Source organism: Euwallacea similis, chromosome 15, assembly GCF_039881205.1.
Source record: "Euwallacea similis isolate ESF13 chromosome 15, ESF131.1, whole genome shotgun sequence".
Taxonomy (NCBI): Eukaryota; Metazoa; Arthropoda; class Insecta; order Coleoptera; family Curculionidae; genus Euwallacea; species Euwallacea similis.
In genome coordinates, this window is record NC_089623.1 from 3116551 (window position 1) to 3136625 (window position 20075).

Below are 20075 nucleotides of genomic sequence, written 5' to 3' on the forward strand. Positions count from 1 at the left end.
CTGGTAATACCTTTGCATTCCAGTGTTATTCTGTTTTTCAGTTCTTGAATACTTTCAATTGGAGTTTTATACACTTTAGATTTTAAGTAACCCCAAAGGAAAAAGTCGAGGGGAGTAAGATCTGGAGATCTTGCTGGCCAATCTATTGCTCCTCGACGACCGATTCATTTTCTAGGAAACCGTTCATTAAGCCATTCTCTCACTGCTAAAGTATAATAAGGGGGAGCTCCATCCTGCCCATTTTATCCCTCCATCCCATGTTAAAATAGTACTAAGTAGTCCTAAAAACTAGTGTTTGTTGCTTTGATATCAAAAGAATACAAGGCATTTGGCATTTCTTTAGGGTTATTGTCTCGAAAATAACGGGTCGCCTTTTGAACATTTGATAAAATAATTTTTTCGTTGTAAAAATCGCAAAATTCAAGTGGCCGCCATTTTGGAATGAGTTGAAACTTCGTAGATGGAAAGGTCTTTGCATGCCCTTTAAAATGAGGTATCACTCGAGCCCCCATTCCATTTAAGATTTTAGGGGTGAGTCGCCCTCTGCTCAAGGGGATGAAGATAGGAGATTGGACGTAAGCTCAAAAAATTTCCCCTTCGACATCTCAATTGACGCGTTTTGGGAAATTTTAAAACAATAGATAATTCAAGAGTTGTTTAGGGTGGTTCGTTTTGAAATGAAAGCACTGTATAATTCAGGAACCGGATAAAAATATTCCTTTTTCAAATTAAGTTAAGACAAGTTAAAAAGTGGTAGAAATAATAGGTTTATATTGGTTTTTTTACATTTCAAAATTTTAACAAAACATATATATCGAACCGATCCATCCTGACAGGCCTCACCCGTGAAAACGTGTAAAAAATTACCCACCCGTGAAACGAAGGGTTAATGATATTATTAGTTTTTTTTAATATTCAATAATGCATAAAATAATGTATCCAATAATGTCTGATCAGTACTCGGGTCAATACCACTGTAAGGAGGAATAATGGCCAAATGTTGAACATGCGCTCGCGCGCCGCCACTGGCTGCGCCGCAGATACCGGTCACTACAGCAATCAATAGAAACCTGCTTTCCGAACCCTATTTGACAGTTCTAAACGGCACGTTATTTACCATTTTACCAAACGATTTCCTTTCATAATCTCGTCGTCGGGTACCTCATTGAGGCAGTCTAATTTTAAAACAGACCGACAAGTTCCGGCGATGCGAGCGGCAGCGGCACCGGGCAAACTCGTATGCTCTCGGTCTCGGCGTGTCTGTGGTTAGTTTCGCATACAAGGCCGGCGCGTACACTTAACCCTACTTCCATCGAAACAACAAAAATAATGTCGGGAATCGGCCAAAATATTCCTTCTTCGGCTGACGCGTGCCAGAACATTGTGCATACATTGATGTGTCATCGGCAAGGTGGTGAAAGTGAGGGATTCGCACGTCGGGCTATCGAATCCCTGGTGAAGAAGCTCAAGGAGAAACGGGATGAGTTGGATTCCCTTATCGTTGCCATAACGACGGGTGGCGCCCAGCCGAGTAAGTGCGTCACAATTCAACGAACTTTGGACGGGCGGCTACAGGTGGCGGCGAGAAAAGGATTTCCCCATGTGATATACGCGCGAATATGGAGATGGCCGGATCTCCACAAAAACGAACTCAAACACTTGAAACTGTGTACGTATGCGTTCGATTTGAAATGCGATCTCGTGTGTGTCAATCCGTATCATTACGAGCGAGTCGTGTCGCCCGGGTTGGATTTGTCCTCGCTGACACTGCATTCCGCGCCCACGAGGAGCAACGGGATCATGGATGTCGAGAGCGAAATGGGTAGGGAGCAGCGATCGTGGTTGTGGTGCAGATCAATAATATTAATATTACGTTATTGAAGTACGGCTGCGGAAAAAAGTATTTACACGCCGCTTCGTTTAGAACGTGACGCTTTCCAAAACCGAAGCTGTTAGCCGTACTTAACTATGCGCATACAGAAAATAAGTCTCACAGCCAGGTTTTTCAAATAATGCATAATTTACTAAGAAAACAAAAATGTGAAACGACAAAACTAAATTATGTTGAAACAAGTGCGAAATGCAATAGGAAAAAGGGTGACACATCACTTTAAGCCACTAGAGATTTAAGGGTTTTTTTTAAATGACTTATTTGATGTTCTAATACATGATTCTTTACAAAAAAATGCGGATTTTAAACTTTTATTGAAAAAAAATTTTTTTTTCTTTCACTAGTTTGTGCTATTTTTCAAGTTTAGCATTTATTTCCAATAGGTAAAGCGTCCTTCGGGGCCGTGGAGTGAATTGGGGTGTTGGGTGGGGTAAGGTAAGGCTAGGTAGGGTAAAGGTCAAGGCCAGAGTCAAAGGTAAGAGGAATCGCTCAAGTTAAATGGAAGAAGTGGGGGGTGTCCTTTAGGAAGACTAAGGTAAAGTAAGGTAAATGAGACCTATATTGATGCAGACCTCCTGCTTAGATTGAATTAGTTCAGGTTAGTTCAAGTCAACTCTTTTTTGTTTTGTTTTGCCAAACCCAGCACCCCAATTCACTCCACGGTCTTGAAGGACATTTTACCTGTTGGAAATAAATGCTAAACTCAAAAAATAGCACAAAATAGCGAAAGGAAAAACATTTTTTTTTGCAATAAAAGTCTAAAATTCGCATTTTTTTGTTAAAAATCACGTGCTACAACATCAAATAAGTCATTTAAAAAAAAAACCTTAAATCTCTAGTGGCTTAAAGTGATATAGACCCGAAAAAAGTATTTAGACAAATTCTACAAAGTATAACAAACAAATGTCCTAACATTTTGTCAGGTATCCTCGAGGCTTTATAACAGCTTCTAACCATCTAGGCATAGAATTAACTAAATTTTCAGCAACTTCTGGAGAGAAGCTCATCCATGCGTCCATTACCTCCCTTTTTAAATCGGTACGGTTGTATATAGGTTTTTTGCGAATTTTTCTGTCCAATTCTTCCCACAAATGTTCGATATCATTCACGTCAGGTGATTCAGGGGGTGTTTCCAATAGGTCTACTAATCACTTTACTACTTCAGGAAAAAGAAACAACTTGTAGCAACTTGTATACCGCGATCACTTAGAATCAGTTCTTACTTCGTTGAGGTAATAAAAAGTTGAAATTTTGTATAATGGCTCCAAAAACTGGGGAATTAATAAATGAAGGAAAAAATTTGGTTATTAAATTTTATAAAGACGGTAAATCTGCAAGAGAAATGGGGAAACTGATGGGTAGACACCATTCGACAGTGACATATACCATAAACAAATTCAAATTTTCAAACACAGTCCAAAATAGAAAAAGACCCTGCAGACCTTCAAAACTTAACGACAGAGATGAGCGCTTTATTGTCAGAACCATTAAGAAGAACCCATTTGAAAGTTCAACAATTATCGCCAGAAATTTGGAATCGACAACAGGGAAATCTGTAACATCAAGGATAGTCAGAAACAAATTGAAAAAGGAAGGGTTCAAAGCTTGTACTGCACGTCGTAAACCAATAATTAATAATATGAATAGAAAGAAGCGATTAGATTTTGCAAATGCTCATAAACACAAGTCAGATGAATTTTAAGAAACTATTATATTTTAGGACGAAAGTAAATTTAGCGTTTGAGGATCGGATGGACGAAAATTAGTTTGGAGAAAGAAAGGTACAGCTCTAAATAAGGAAAACCTTCAACCTACAGTCAAACATGGAAGAGGTGATGTGATGGTATGGGGATGTATGGCGGCAAATGACATTGGAAACCTTGTATTTATAGATGGTATTATGAACCAATACTTTTATTTAGACATTTTGAAGGACAATTTGCATCAAAGTGCCATTATATTGAATCTAGAAGGTCGTTATCAATTTCAACAAGATAACGATCCTAAGCATAAATCGCGATTAGTAAGGGAATGGCTTTTTTACAATACTCCCCATGTATTGGAAACATCCCCTCAACCACCTGACATGAATGTTATCGAACATTTGTGGGAAGAATTGGACAGAAAAATTCGCAAAAAACCTATAACACAACTTTACCGATTTAAAAAGGGAGTTAATAGACGCATGGAAGAGCATCTCTTCAGAAGTTACTAAAAATTTGGTTTATTCTATGCCTAGATGGTTAGAAGCTGTTATAAAGCCTCGAGGATACCCGACAAAATATTAGAACATTTGTTTGTTATTTGTTTGTTATACTTTGTAGAATTTGTCTAAATACTTTTTTCCTATTGCATTTCATACTTGTTTCAATATAATTTATTTTTGTCGTTTCACATTTTTGTTTTGTTAATAAATTATACTTTATTTAAAAAAACTGGCTATGAGATTTATTTTCTGTATACATATAGTTAAGTATAACTAATAGTTTCGGTTTTGAAAAGTGTTATATTCCAAATGAAGCGGTGTCGAAATATTTTTTCCGCAACTGCATGTGCATTATGAGTAGCAGAGCGGTTACAAAACTATAGAATCGCGAACGTGGAATCTTTTCGCCTTCGAAACTCTTCGGAGCAACATGAAACGACCCTGAAAGCGATAGGAGGAGGTTTCGCATGTAATGCTGGTTCCAATTTTCTCAAAAAATTCCTTTAAACTGCGACAAAACATAAAAGAGATTATTTTACTACGGCGACAAGTTGTTTCGCCTCGCGCGCTTGCGAGCTGGGCTCGAGGCACTACTTCACCCCACAGCACAAGGAAGTATACAGGGGAGCTGATACAATCCGTATATGGAAAACTATAGGTTTAATGTATTTTTGGAGGTTTTGTTTTGTGGAAGAAACTTGACATTGTAAAAATATTGTCAACCCGATCTGACTTCCGGTTAAACCGGAAACTGACCCTTACTTCATTGTTATAAATGGAATGTCGCTGTTTTTTTTTTAAGGAAAATGGGTTTTCTGTCGAAAATAAAGATAAGTTCCATAGTACTCTCCCCCCCCCCCGTTGGAAATAAGTGGTCGATTTAAAACATTTTTGGTTTAGAAACAAGTGTCCATTTTTGCAAAAAATATTTATTAGCGTTAAAATAAACATGAAATACTTAGGCTATTCCATTGCTAAACACTCCTACCAACCACATTTCACTCTTTGCTAATTTGATTTTTAGTTTCTTGAACAGGATTAATATCATATGGCAAGCTAAGTGGCAACTAGTCTTAACGAATCAAACAGTCCTTTCCCAAAGGAATATTTTGTAGTTACTACCGTCATTGATTAATCTCTTATGTTATTAGACAGATTTAGTTTTCAATTTGCTGGGATGACCAAATTTTTGTTCTCATCTACTATATTTTTTTTATAGTGGTATCTCAAACTTCAGACTTAAAAGTACAAAAATTGAATGTGTATTAACGGTAGAAGAGTTATAACATAATTTTGTTTACATTATATGTGCTGTTACATTTATGAAGTAAACAACAGCCACTAAAAAAAATTCAAAACCTATTAAGACAAACTTGATTTCTAAAAAAAAAAAGAAATTGAACACTTATTTCAGAATGGAGAAGTACGACATAGTACCAATTGTCAACTGTTTTTGATTTATTTTGATTTTTACGATATTTTTGATAGTTGTAAAGCTTTACTAAATCTCAACTTTTTACAAAACTATTTGAAAAGATATTAATTTTTTGAATTTAAAAATTCTAAATTTCAATAATTTTTTCAAAAAGGTCACATATTTTTCTTAATCCTTTGATTGTTTATAATCATTTGTTAATTTCTCAGTAATTTTAAATTTATTTCATAAATTTACATCAAATAGTTTTGCAGATAATTGAGTTTTAATGAAGCTCTTTAAGTGTCGAAAAAGTCGTAAAAATCAAAATAAATCAAAAACTCTTAAGAATCGGTACTACATTGTGTTGTGACATTTATGTTTATTTATAAAAAAAATATTTTCATTAAAAAAACTGTTGTTACATTTAAAAAACTAAAGTAAGGGTTAGTTTCTGGTTTAACCTAGTCATATCTGGTTGAAGATATTTTTACAATGTCAGGTTTTTTCCATAAAACAAAAATATAAACTTCAACAATATATTAAACTTGTATTTCTCTATATACGTATTGTGTCAGCTCCCAAAGGCGAATCCTGTACAGTGTGTCTAAGATACATTAAGTAGTCTAAGTTCAGCGTGAGGATGTCGTAAACGGTAATAGATAAATGCTTGGTTGAATTAAAAGAAAGTCGTGCATTCAAGGGAGTAGTTTCCCGATGCAAACAGATCTATAAAATTATTTTTGGTTTTTCAGTTATCTGGGAAAAATTTGAATTTTAGAATTCCTTTTTTTTCCTGAGTAGTGGAAAGAGATACACGAAAATTAAAACTATTTGTTCATTGCAGTTTTGCTTTATGTTGGTTGCACTTTCCTTTATCAAGAATGATAAACTTTTTTCTATTTTAAATACACTCCTAGCAAGTTTTTGCCAGATTTTTTGCACCATGGAACTACCCCTCCCATTTAACCAAGTCTGAATCTATTACTGTTCACAAGTTCTCCAATGCTGAATACCCTCATCTGGGACGCATTATATTGCATCGCACCTTAAAATCAATTTACATTTTTGCACCTTGGACGTGTCGTCTACAGTGAAATGTGTAAACATGTAACACATAACAACAAAGTGAAGATTTAAGGTGATCAATGAATAAGGTTTACCCATTTAAAGTGTATAAAATTGAAAAGTGCACATACAGTGCACCCTGGCAACCATTCACTTCAAAGAAGACTAATTTGCTATTTACTTTGATAATGTCTTTTCCATGGAAAGGCGAGAATATGGATATTTTTTCAGATGTGTATACGTGTAGAAATGAGGAGGCTACAAATCTATACTTAGTGAATTGAATTAACCTACTTTAACTGTGAAATATATAAAGACAAAAATAGTTTAAGAAACATAGTCTCAACTCCGTCGCCAGCATTTTGAATCCTACTGAAATGAATTCAACAAGAATTTAAATGTAAATCTTGATGTTGACACTCCACCTTTCATGTTGAAGCAAGCGTTTCATACTGGGTTTCACATTGACTACGATGATTCACGGAAGATACCCATGTGTTAAAGTATAAATTCGCCTTTAAGACAAATTTACACCTTTCCATTTGGGATGTGCGAATATTTGTGTTTACAATTAACTCAGGTAATTTAGACCCCCTAAATATGAACTTGTAGGCTTTGTTACTGATAAGTCTTGCGGCAATCATGAAATTTGCTGTTCCAAAGGCACTCATTATTTCTATGTATGTACACCTCTTAAAAATATCCATATCCTTGTCTTTTAACTAGGTAAAAAATATAATCCGTCGGTTTATAAATTAAATAAATAGGAGAGTTATGACTAGAGTGAGACAATTATTAGGTGGATTTCCGGCATTCAACAAGTTTCTACACCCTGTATGTGAAGACAGAACCGTTGATGAAAATGCCTAATAATTATATTTTTTTGAAAACTGCTTGAGAAGGTCTATCCAACGGCCTACAAAATTTGGTAAATTGCCGTTTAAAGAATTTGAAAGAGATATATTATAGTATGTCGTATTATATAGCAAACCTGCCCGCGGCCTCGGAGTTCCCAGAAAATTTTACTTTCGAAAGAGAATTTTGGTTTTTTAAACAGTAAAATAAAAAATTGATTGAGATATTTAATTAAATGTCCCTGTGTTCAATCTCTTACAAGTTAAAAAAGTATATTGAACACAACACGTGCGAACGTGGTTTTATCGCATTCGAATTCTGAACGAACTGAGCTTCGCGTTGCTAGTTCGTCCACAATTATTGAGTGTGCGGTAAAGTACCACTTTCCGCACTAGTTAACTATATGATTATTAAGAAATGAAAAAAAGAAGTAGCGCTAAAGAAATAAAAAATATCTGAGTATTTGATGAGAAGTAAAGAGGGAGAGTGGGAGAAAAATAAATACTGCGTATAACAATCCCAGAAGGGAGACCTTTGCGTTAGTTGTTTGCCCGTAACGAGCATACATCTAAATTCAATCAAGCCTGCGGAATGGAAGGCACTGGATTCTTAAAATGTATCCGCTATTACCCATTATTTAAGTAAAAGTGTCTTCGAGGCGCATTGAGTCGTAAAGATTTTACTACACTCTAACTTTAATTAAACTTACTGACGACAACAAAGTTAACAATTGCACTATTATGGAAGATATTGCATCTATTTAACACGTGCGAAAGCGTCAGCATTTACCTAAACATGCATAAAGACTGAGAGGAAGATACACAAGGTAAGTAAGGAAAGTGTGACTATAAGCAGTAGGGATTATTGTATGATAAAATGCTCTAGTCGTGTGCTGGCGAGGGAGAAATACTAAAAGGAACATGAAAACACGAAAAAAACCAAAGATACAAATGAAGTAGACAGAAAAACAGACATAAATTTGCTAAAAAGGAAGTGCATAAAATACTTTTCAAGGTGTCTTTGTAATAATACATCCAAATCAATAAAATCGTACCTAGCCGAATTCCACGTGATTGAACAATTAAGCAGGTTTCTATCAAAGCTGAACTCTCAAAAAGGCCCTTGTCACTGAACAAACATTTAAAAGGGTCGAGTTTTTCTTTCACCTTTATCACAATTTTTCCGATTGTTCACCTACTATAGGAATTTTCAGATTGCAATTTTAAGCTCTTCAATTTCATTCGATTCCACAATCTTCTCTTTCAATATTAACTATGCATAGCTATTAAAGAAAGTATGTAACTGCTTAAGTCTGACGGTGTCAATTCAGGAAGTTCTTCCGGACATTTACTCGTATATGTATCCTAATGTATTCAGAATTTCCAAATGAATAATTATATGAAAAAAAATTAAAGATAAATTATTGGTATAAACCTTATGTAATAAATTCAAATTATTCGGGAATTGCTCATGGTGGTACAAAATTTTAAACGTTCCTTTAACATGTAATTCACGTTTTTTTTGTCAAAATTGTTTGGATCTTCACGATTTGAAGCACCGAGGGTTAAAACGACGTAAGTGTTTGGCAGTGCCCCCACTGCTAAAAGTGAATGTTTAAGTGGCAATAAGAAAGTTCATGAGAAAGTTGAAATAAAGATATTGAAATAAAGAAAGTCTATTGATCAGCTTTGTGGTTCCATTGAAATTATCTATCAGATAGTTTCCTCCAGTCCATTGTTCTGGTGGCTCTTAGGAGAATAGCTACTAAATACTTAGTCTTGTACAGTTGTTGTTATTTGATTGGTTGCAAAAACCTTTCAACTTAACTTGCATTTTTCACCAAAACTCGATTTTTGATATGGTTAATGGAAAATTAGTTAATGGGAATCAATTTGAAATGAAGACACTGTAAATATCTACATTTAAATTTTAAATTACTAAGCTGAGAATTATGCTTTTACAGATAATCCTAAGATAATTTAATGTGTGTCAATTATTAAAGAATCCTATTGCGGCTAAAACCATTGTTTGTTCCTGAGAAGAACTATTATTAGGTTTGTGACGAGCATGATAACGCAAGTTAATGGTCAGTCATATGAATTGAATGTTTTATACAATTTTACGAAATTAAGAACGGCCCCATAATCTCCAAATTCCAGAACTCACCATGCTTCCACCGGTTAAGATACCTATAGAGATGGCGGCAGATTTATACCTCCACGTTCTAAAAGTAGTTCCAGCAGGCTACTGCATAGTACGAGTTTATCCATTGAATTATTTATAATTCCAAACTTAGGACACATTAGATTATATTTTAACTGATTTTTATGCGAATAGCTCAACGTTATAGTGAGTCCTGGATCCAAGTGACCGCTATAATGGAAAAAGCAAGGTGCACAGCTTCGTACTCTTTTATATAGGTAGTCATAACATTTTACTAAAAAGAGTATCACGAAACCAATTAATAATTGAAAGGTTAAAACGCGCCAGCGAAGTAAACGGGATAAAAGAGGTGAAATTGAAATCAAAGAAATTGCACTAGCCCCAATCATTAGCACTGGAGATTATTCTTTCGCGTTGAGAATCGTTACAGATAGCCAGACCATTACCGGTTTTGTGCCTGTTGGCTCTCATCAGACAGCCGTAGATAAATAGCGTTAGGTATCTTGCCGTTGAGAGTGAAACGACTACTCCGAGGTCTAATTACTGTGCCGACATTGGACTGCACTGTTTTTCTCGTCATCGAAAAACTTACTTGAACCAGCTGAGATACGTTTCTGTGGACTTAGCAAACAAAACTTGATTAAGTAATGATGAGTTACCGACTTATCTGGGACCTCATAGCTTATGAGCAATATTGTTTATAGCGAGGTTTATATGCACCTATAACGAGGAGAGACGCTGTGAGAATCTGCCATATTGCAAATAAAGTCACCAAATTGTATTGTGGAAAAGGACAAGAAAAATTAACTATTGTTATCAGTTTCTTTATTGCTCCATAAGCATACTGAAGAGATATGATTTGCGAAGGCAATACTGCTAATACATTATGTATTCAGTACGATCCTAGTGGTTGAAATATTTCTGCATTATAAAAGGAAAGAAATCTCTATACCGAAATTAAAATTCTTGTAGTCACTATATTAAAATAATTCTAAGGAGACCAGTAATAAGATCCAATCAATATACTGTGTACCTACCTATACACTGTATTTATTTAACATAAGTTAAAAAAGCAAGAAGAATAGTCACATTACTATGCAGTAAAATGAACATCCTTTGCAATATACTGAAGCACAGTTACCACAAAGGGCAATTGAGAAGTAATCTTCAGAAATCTATTGAAAAGAACTAAATAAATTTACTCAAAACCGAAATCATTTGAGGAATTTGGATGAGAGTTTATGTCGGAGTCGACAAATATACGTCGAAGCCGGAGAAGAGCAGGCAAAAGAAATTTTAATTGGTTATTATTTACTCATAGCTCTGAATCATTAAATCGCTTATTGTTTATAGTTTTAGTTTGAATTTCGGTTTGAGTGCAGTCTATGCACGATTCACAATGGCCCTTTTAACTTGTCGCATACCTATTTTAAGAGCCTCTATAAAAGATTTCCATATCTAAGACATTACATTTTAGAAATGAGAGTGATGAGAGAACTTTCTTTTCCATTATAAGTAATCTTCTCCTTCTTAACGGAATTTCGGTCATTAATACATTCTTTTTTACTTTCAAATCTTCAATGTATTCAATGTCTTCATTATTAAGTTAAAATATAGCGAAATATTCTGTTTAGCCATTGGTCAAACTATCCAACATCACCATCCTGGCCACCATTCCCAACATCACGTAATGAATCAGCAACCTGCAGCAGCTGATGTATTTGGCATACGCATGCAGGCTATTCCATTACTGAAAGAAGAACCACTTCTACCTCCAGATCAACCTCCCGATCTCAACTGGACTCAACCCAACCATCAACTCCACATGTCACCACCGCATCAACCTTCAAATAGAGTTACAACACATCATCAAGTAAGTGTGTATTATGTAACGGAAATAATTCATTTTTCTTCATGAATATGCAGATATTTAGTTTTTTATCTTTTTCCTTCTTGTTTAGCCTGCGGGTATCTCTCCTGTCGAACAGCGAAATATGCACTATTTTAATAGTCCTCCTGAACGTAGTACACAGAATCTCTTAGAAGGGACGCAAGCTCCAGCAAATCTGATCCCTCAACCTCAAGGACCTCTGCAGAATATGTCTGAAAACCCAAATGGTCCCATCAAGAACAATGTTTATCCAGGTAATAACTGGGAGCAGCAGATGAATATGCAGACTGACTCTAGTAACATTGGTAAGTTGATGGAGAATTGATTGGTGAAGTATGAAATTGATTTATTTTGGTATTTTAGGGATGCTGTCTAAACAAGCGCTTCCTGAGTATTGGTGCTCAATAGCATATTTTGAATTAGACACTCAGGTAGGCGAAACTTTTAAAGTTTTGTCTCAGATTCCTACGGTCTCTGTAGATGGCTATGTGGATCCAAGCAGGGGGAACAGGTTTTGTTTAGGTGGCAACATGTTCTTCTAGATATTTGTTTCGATTACATGATAGCTCTTTCAGGTGCACTTAGTAACGTCCATCGAACAGAGCAGAGTGAGAAATCAAGGCTCCATATAGGAAGGGGCGTGGAACTTACACTTAAAGGCGAAGGAGATGTCTGGCTTCGTTGTTTAAGTGATCATTCTCTGTTTGTGCAAAGCTACTACTTGGACAGGGAAAATGGGCGGCAACCTGGAGAGGCTGTGCATAAAATATTTCCAGGGGCTAATATTAAAGTAAAGATTCGAACATGGAATCAAGATTGTCAATAATTGATGTTTTGGCAGGTTTTTGATCTTCGTCAGTGTCACCAACAAATGACAGTACAAGCAGCGCATGCGCAGGCGGCAGCAGCTGCACAAGCTGCTGCCGTAGCTGGTCATATTCCAGGACCTCATGCAGTTGGAGGTATTGCACCGGCGGTAAGCTTGTCGGCAGCTGCAGGAATTGGGGTATGTATTTCAGAACTTCAAGGAGAAATATATAAGCTTTTAATAAGCTTTAGTAAGAATCTAACTTACATTAACACGAATTAGAGGATAATATCTATACCTTGTTAGTTTTATGTTAAGTAGACCATTCTTCGCCGCTTTCTATTCTAAGCGTTCTTACCTTGATTCTTGCTCATAAATTTATTTTAATAGATGATTGAGGTATTTCAGAGGTATTTAATTTTGTGAAACAGCACATCAAATGTATGTAGCTTGTTCATTTATGGCCGAGCGAGCCTGCCAGCGAGTTCAGGCTCGCCCATAAATTGATTTGTCTCATAAAACTTTGCATTATGTACTTATTACATAAATAACTACCACTAAACTGCTTGCCTTTACTAATGCGTTAAATCTTCAGCAAGAAATCTGATAGACGTGTTCAATCAAGTTAATCAATAGGGTGGAACACTTGTATTGAATTTCCATCAAGTGTCAAGCTACTTGCATTAATCTTGATATCAATTCAAGCACTAGTCATTATAAGTAAAGTCAAGTGATTATTTTTCAAATGATTTCATTTTCAAACTAAGTGTATTATATATTATTTTTTCAAATCAAATATATTCTAAAAATATCAAACTACTTGACTTGATGAAGTCCTACTGAATACACTTTGTCAATACTCCTAAGAAATTTATTTGTGATTCCTAACTTCTATAAATAGAAGCAGCCCCAGAAGTTTTAGCTTCAAGTCAACTTGGTTTTTATATAGTTTTGAGTTTATACATACAGTTGCATGAGGGTTCGGGGTTTATTTTTTCTATGCATAGCAGCTTATCATTGGCAGAACCAAAAAACAAATAATTTTAATTCTTCAATAGGTGGATGACTTAAGAAGGCTGTGTATCCTCCGCCTAAGCTTTGTTAAGGGTTGGGGTAGGGACTACCCCAGAAAGAAAATCAAAGAAACACCTTGTTGGATCGAAGTCCACCTACATAGGGCTCTTCAACTTTTGGATGAAGTCTTGCACAAAATGCCTGCTGAAGTGCCCTACAGTGGAAAGTAATTTGATGATATAAGCTATAGATGTGTTGCTGTAGATGTTGCAGCAATCCTTTCTTTGACTTATTAGTAAGTCACAGTCACATCTTCGGGTTCCTTACTTAGTGAATGATTAAGAGTAGTTAATATTTCTACTACTTTTAATTTGCTAAGTATTTGGTATTTCGGCTCTAAGAAACATGCAGTAAGCATCCTACATCATTGGTGCCATAGCGTTTTGGGTTTTATGCTCGAAGTGGAATATTACAAACAACCATCTCAGGAACTGCAAATGTCTCAATTTTTCTACAAAAAGACATAGTTTTGTATATTAGAACGATGATATATGCGTAATTAGTTTTGTAAACATCACAGCTCTCTATTAACCGATTTTTTAATAAGGACTCTTATTTGTTTTTAATGTGTTTAAGGCTCAATGAATTTTGTTTGTTATTGTCCCTTTTTGCAGAAATTGAAGTTTTTGGTGCATGACAGTGTTAACTCCTATTTTAACTTTAAGAAATTAAGCTTTGAGACGTCAAAAATCAATTATGGCAATTATCTGATAAGACTCTATTACATGATTTCATAAAAACCTTTCAGTCATTTCATCCATACCAAGTTTTCTTAATTGTGATTAGAAATATGTCTTCACTATGATACCAATAGAAACATAAGAAATATCAAATTAAAATCCATGCGGTATGAATTTGGAACTGAAGCAGCAAATTGAAAGTATGCAATAATCCAAATGCAGTTATAAAATCGAGTTAACATGTTATCTAATTGTAGTAGAGACTCCCGTATCCGAACTAATAGGGACACAAAAGTCTAACTAACCTGAACTAAACTGAATTAATAGGGACACAAAAGTGTACAGATAGTGGAATATTCGGGTAACAGAACAATTACTTTTTTTGCGTTAAACATCATTTATTTAAATATAAATGAACGAAATGAACAGTTTCTCTTAACATTTAAATGTCCAATATCTTTTTAGCCGCTTAATTACATACATTTTTTATTACAAGTAGTTACGTAGAATTACATTCCTGTTATGCTTCAAACCATTGAAGTTCTTTTTAAATGACTCAAATGCTTCAATATAAGAAGGTATATTCTCATCGTTACTTTCGTTTGGCCACGAAATGTGCGGATAACAGAACATACAGATAATAGAATGTTCGTATATTAGGATATTCGGATATTGGGTGTTTGGATACGAGAGTCTCTACTGTATTTGAGATTTGTTTTTCAATCACTTGTTAAGTTTTGCAAATTCCTTCAATATAATCATCTCTTTGGCCAATACAAATCCATCATAAATTTAACAATTGGTTGCAAAATTTATCTGAAGGCCTACAATAATAACAACAAATGACAATTAATGTTAGAATTAACATATAATGTTTGTATTTTTGTAAACGTTTAAGTTCTAAAGTAAAAATAAAGAAAAACTAATATCAAGTTTGTCTGTGGTACTAGGATTAAATCACAATATATATTAAAAATATCTAATTCTTATAATTATATAGGACCAATAAATGAAAGAAACTCTGTATACCCTCGTTGTTAGAGTTCTTTTATATCTTGACATGTTTTGTAAGTTTTGCTCCCAAAGATTGTTGACATAACTGTTTTTTTTTGGAATATGCGTTTTCTATATTGGATAGTTTAGATAACATATTACTCTGTAGTAGTTTTGTATATAGAAATAATTTTCTTTGACACTTAATTTTTAAAATTCTACAACGTACTTGAGTTTTAAATATACTATAGTTGTTTGCTAGCTGGTATTATTTTTCTCAGATACACATGGAAATTACTCAGTATTTTTCACAACAAAGGTAGATCTTTGAAGGACCTAAATTGCATATGTGAAATCAACTATTTAGTTTTATAGATATCTAATATACCTAAAATAAAAGAAAACATGTTAAAAATGTCCGGTTAGTACCTACTTCACGTTCATATATTTATAATTTTAAAATATTTATTTGGAATTAAAGTTGGGATGTGTTAAGTTATTTAGTTGCTGTAGTGCCCTCTGTGTGCCAGGAGTAAAATCATCTGTTTATGCAATATGACGTAGAAATTCGATTTTTCAGACTTTGCAGGATTTTATACCCGAAAAGTTTCCAGATGTTCCATTCTATTATACAAGCAAAATGTTTACAGAAGCTCATTTTAGATGGCCATCATAATTCTGCCATTTTCATTTTTATACTCGGTTTTCATCATTTTATGTTGTTTTTATGCATAAATTTAGTATTTTTTGCTCTCTTCTACCATTTCGATTTAGGAGTCTATATGTATATTGCCGAATAGGTTTCGTCTTAGAGATATTTGGAAATTTAAATAATTTTTTTTTTAGTATATAGTTCCAGAATAAATTTGGCGTTTTACATGACTATGAAAATCGCCTGATAAATATGATCACATTTAGGAAAATCTCGATATTTCAGACACTTTCGTTTGTGCTTCCCAAGGGAATTCATTCAATTTTTGATGAATTCGTTTACTAACGTAAGTTCACAGAAAAATGTTAACATTTTCTCAGTTTTTACGACCTCTAGGGAATTTAAAGAGTTTAGGCTGGCTCACGAAGTCTGTAGCTATACCTGTATACATTTTATCTTCTAGATCATTTTATCTTTTAGATCAGTTGCACTATTGTCTATTATAAGGCACTTGTGCTCTATTGCAAGGAAATACTGCCACATTTGTAAAACCAATTGTTTAAAGGAACTGTTGTGTTTTTACGAAGGCTCATTGTATCTATTTGAAGCAAGGAGGTGAAATGTGCAATTGGAAAATTTATCGACTAGCAACACACGTAAAATCCGATTTACACAGTATAATTTTACGGGGAGTCGAATTCGGGATATAAAAGTGAACAGGCGGAGGGCGCACATGGGAATACGGATGTGTCGGTATCATCGTAAAAGTAAGGTCTGGGTCTTCCTCAAAAATAAGTAAAATGTTGAATCTTGTGGAGGATTAAAATGCACATCTGGTGGATACCCAATCACCATGATAGGCCAGACCCCAATATTAAAAATAATCTGCAAGTAGCTTTCTACAAATTTGGTAGCATAAATCTCTTATTATGTGGCATATTACGTGCTCGTGAACATATTACTAACCGTAGGTTTTGCTTATCTATGGATTCTTCTAAACTCTCACAAATAGTTCACACTCAGTGTAATCTAATTTATAGAATTATTACTTAAAGAAAAACGAGCATAAGGCAATTTTCGCAGAATGATGTTTGGCCACGTTCTAAACCCACAAAATTAATTAAAATTTATTTTATTGTTTTTTAAATTACTGAATCTTCTATTCGAATTCTTTGCAATCCATTTTATGGGAATCTTGATAAACTAGTGTCTCAAATTTTTTTCTGGATGAATCCAAAATTGGTAGAATATGAGATAGCATTGTGTATCAAGTTCCAAGAAAACTACATCAAAAGCAGCTAATGTTGCATCACCTGCAATTCACCTCTAAAGTTTATATCTACCAGAATTGCAATTAGTCTTATGCAAGCCTGAAAGTTCATTCAGATGCTATAGTTTGATTTGCTGTTGCATCATGGATCTTCTCACTCAGGATTTATTGTCTTCCGAGATGTGCGAACCAAAGAATATCTACATTAAAGCCAAGATGTTCGATCACGGCTTAGGCTTGGTTCACCTAAGCCGGACCCTCGTAAATTTTAACGTTCATAAACATACATAGCTATTTCAATAACAGGAATCTGACTGAATTCCGTATGGTTTTTGGCAACATACAAGGGTCGGGTTTAATAGGAACAAGAATAAGCCATGCTTCAACAAGTCGGTCTTAACATGGGATATACATACAGGGTATCCCAGCGAAAACGAAACAGAGTAATTTTAAGGTATATGCCGATTGAAAATGAAAAGTCGCTGAAACACGTAAAGTAAGTTGGGAAGGGGAAATATTTTGCGTATCTTTAATTACCTTGTTCAACCACTACTCAGAGGTGATTTCAACCTTAAAAATTTTAAATAGAATTATTCATCAAGCGGTACCTCTTTTAAAGGTCTTTAAAATCTCTTTTCAAAACATTTTAATTTTTCAAATTTGGACAAGGATTTTGCGAAATATTGCAACTTAAACTTAAATTTTGTTTACTTCAAAAACTGAACAAAAACTTAAGAAATTTTTAAAGAAACTAAAAAAATTTTCGCTGGAACACTTTGTATAAGGTCTTCCAGCAATCCTAACCACCATGAAATTAATTAAATTTGCATGATTGTTGAGACCTCACAATCACTGTCCTGTACTGAGAAACCTATTAGCCCTAAATCGGTAAAACAATACATTCTAAAATGGCTATGTCTATAATATATTATAGATACCACTCAGATTCAGATCCATTAACTTCCACGTAACGATCCACGATGTGACGTTTATCAGTAGATTATTTTTAGAGCAAAAAATATACAGTGTGTTCATTTAAAAATTTACCATCCCAATAAGTTTAGAATGAAAAGAGATACTGAAATGCAGTTTGATCTTAAATGTTGTAAAGCAAAACATCTTTGATAACAGCAGTGTTAATATTACGCACATCCCTTCACCCCCCAGCTAGTTCAACTTCAGATTCATAAATGACACTCTACCTCGATATGTATCTCACATTAAAGAGCATTTAAAATGCATTAATTTGATGTAAATAATTCTAAAATTGATAAAGTTGTGTTTGAAAAAATTTTTAATAACTAACTGCAACATTCTAATTCAATTTTTTAATATCAAACTCAATGTCTTGGGCAGAAATAGAAAATGTTTTTAAAAAAATTTCAAACTTAAAAATTAATGTATTAAGTGTTTAAATACCCCCCCATTATTTTCTAAACAAAGATATAATCTTTCGACCTGTTCTCGGAAGTTTCTTTTATAATCTTTCGACATGCTGTTATTTTTTAAATAATTAATATCTCGAGGAATTGTTTTGTAAACTACAGATTTAAGAAACCCCTAAAGGAAAAAATCAAGCGATGTTAAGTCAGGAGATCTTGCCGGCCGTTCTATTACAGCTCTCCTGCCAAACCACCACCGGTTTGCCATTTTTTGTTATTTGATACAGTTAACTTAATAAAATTCCTGTTCCCTGGGACACTTTCTTCAGTGATGTAGTTGCTTCGGCTGCGAAGTGTCCTAGCACTTTGATTTGAGCAGCTTATCTTAACACTCTGTGACTACTTCGTTTTACGTTCGCTACAGATCTAGTTATTCTAACTGTTTCCAATAGCTGAATGGCATAAATATGCGAAACATATTTGTCAAGATGTCTCTTATTGAATGCCGCCGCAGTTTCCTAAGGAGATTCATTGTTGGTACCAAGAATTAATACAATTTCGTCTGTTTCTTTTATGAAATAGGCCATTTTTATGAAACTAACATTTTAATAATAGTAATAAATTATTTGTAAGATTAAACAGTAATATTAAAATTTAACTGGGTTCTGGCAAGTTTGTTTATTCTGTTAAAAAATTGTTTTTTTAATTTTTCGGAAAAAACTATGAATTTTAGAATTATTTGTATCAAAATAATACATTTTAAAGGTCCTTTAATATGAGGTACAAATCGAAGTAGGATACCATATAAGAATCTGAAGTTGGGGTGGCTGCGAGTGAAAGAATGCGCGTAACATTAACATCGCTATTGCCAAAAATGTTACCCCTTACAACCGTTGAGATCCCCATAAACCTTTTTTCGTTCTGAACTTATTGGAATCGAAAGTTTTTAAATGAACATACTGTATATGGAAATGAAATCTCTTTGAAGATATCTGGAGCGTGCGAATGTCATCACCAACCCTATCCTCAGCCCCATTTCCAGCGTTTAAACTGAATTAATTGGACAAAACTACCCCCAAAAAACATCATCCTCGTAATCACTACTTGTTTCCAGCTTACCAGGCTATTTTCCCTCGAACACGGGGCAAAAATCCCTTGACTTTTATTTAACCCAGTTTGAAGTGGTAGTTTGAATAAATTGGAAAGGCAAATACACTGCAATATTGCTCGCAATGCAAATTTGCGTTCGACTGAATAAGAGGCTCTATAATATGGCTTCTGATGTAAACAGAACGGAAACTGGCGGGCATGTAACCATGTTTTATTTTTCAGAATTGTGGGTTCGTGTGGAGTAAGCCTGGAAGCCCTTTTGTTTCGATTGTTTCAAGTTTGGAAGCCCAACTTTGGACTCGATAGATGTATAGTTCATTACATTTTATTTAAAGCTAAGCCCTATTTCTGATTAATCCAAACAATACTGACCAACCACCCGAAAAGATCAATCAGGAAATCATAATCCAGACACATTCGTGGTAAACATCCCTAGTTTGCTTTAATCATCCATAATGTCGGTTTAGGACGTGAAATCTTGTGGTGTTAAACTAGATGCAGGATTTGGGCTCAGGGGGTGTTAAACCGCGGGCTTAATGGAATATTTATAGCTGGAATAGAGAGCAGAATCGTGGGAATATAGTGTACTACGGGACTGCAAATCTAGTCCTGCAACTC

General features: G+C 34.5%; 2 protein-coding genes across 3 annotated transcripts in view; one reads left to right on the forward strand and one right to left on the reverse strand.

Moving 5' to 3' along the window:
• Positions 1 to 20075, reverse strand: part of LOC136413814 (zwei Ig domain protein zig-8-like) — a 68529-nt gene that overhangs the window by 26248 nt on the left and 22206 nt on the right. The window lies entirely within an intron of this gene.
• Positions 1121 to 15304, forward strand: LOC136413804 (mothers against decapentaplegic homolog 4-like). 2 transcript variants are annotated; one of them, XM_066397516.1, is made up of 7 exons: positions 1121 to 1822; positions 11232 to 11476; positions 11559 to 11793; positions 11852 to 12010; positions 12064 to 12278; positions 12330 to 12494; positions 13355 to 15304. In XM_066397516.1, exons 1-7 carry the CDS (start codon positions 1240 to 1242, stop codon positions 13538 to 13540), a joined length of 1788 nt encoding a protein of 595 aa, XP_066253613.1. In that variant the 5' UTR covers positions 1121 to 1239; the 3' UTR covers positions 13541 to 15304. The 2 variants fall into 2 exon arrangements, with proteins under 2 accessions (XP_066253613.1, XP_066253614.1); XM_066397517.1 differs by having other exon boundaries at positions 11232 to 11470.

Excerpts from the sequence above, each read along its gene's own strand:
- LOC136413804 (XM_066397516.1), top strand. The coding sequence starts at position 1,240 with ATGCTCTCGGTCTCGGCGTGTCTGTGGTTAGTTTCGCATACAAGGCCG. Across the intron at positions 12,011-12,063 it reads GGGGAACAGGTTTTGTTTAG|GTGCACTTAGTAACGTCCAT; the intron begins GTGGCAACATGT and ends TAGCTCTTTCAG. Across the intron at positions 12,279-12,329 it reads TTCCAGGGGCTAATATTAAA|GTTTTTGATCTTCGTCAGTG; the intron begins GTAAAGATTCGA and ends ATGTTTTGGCAG.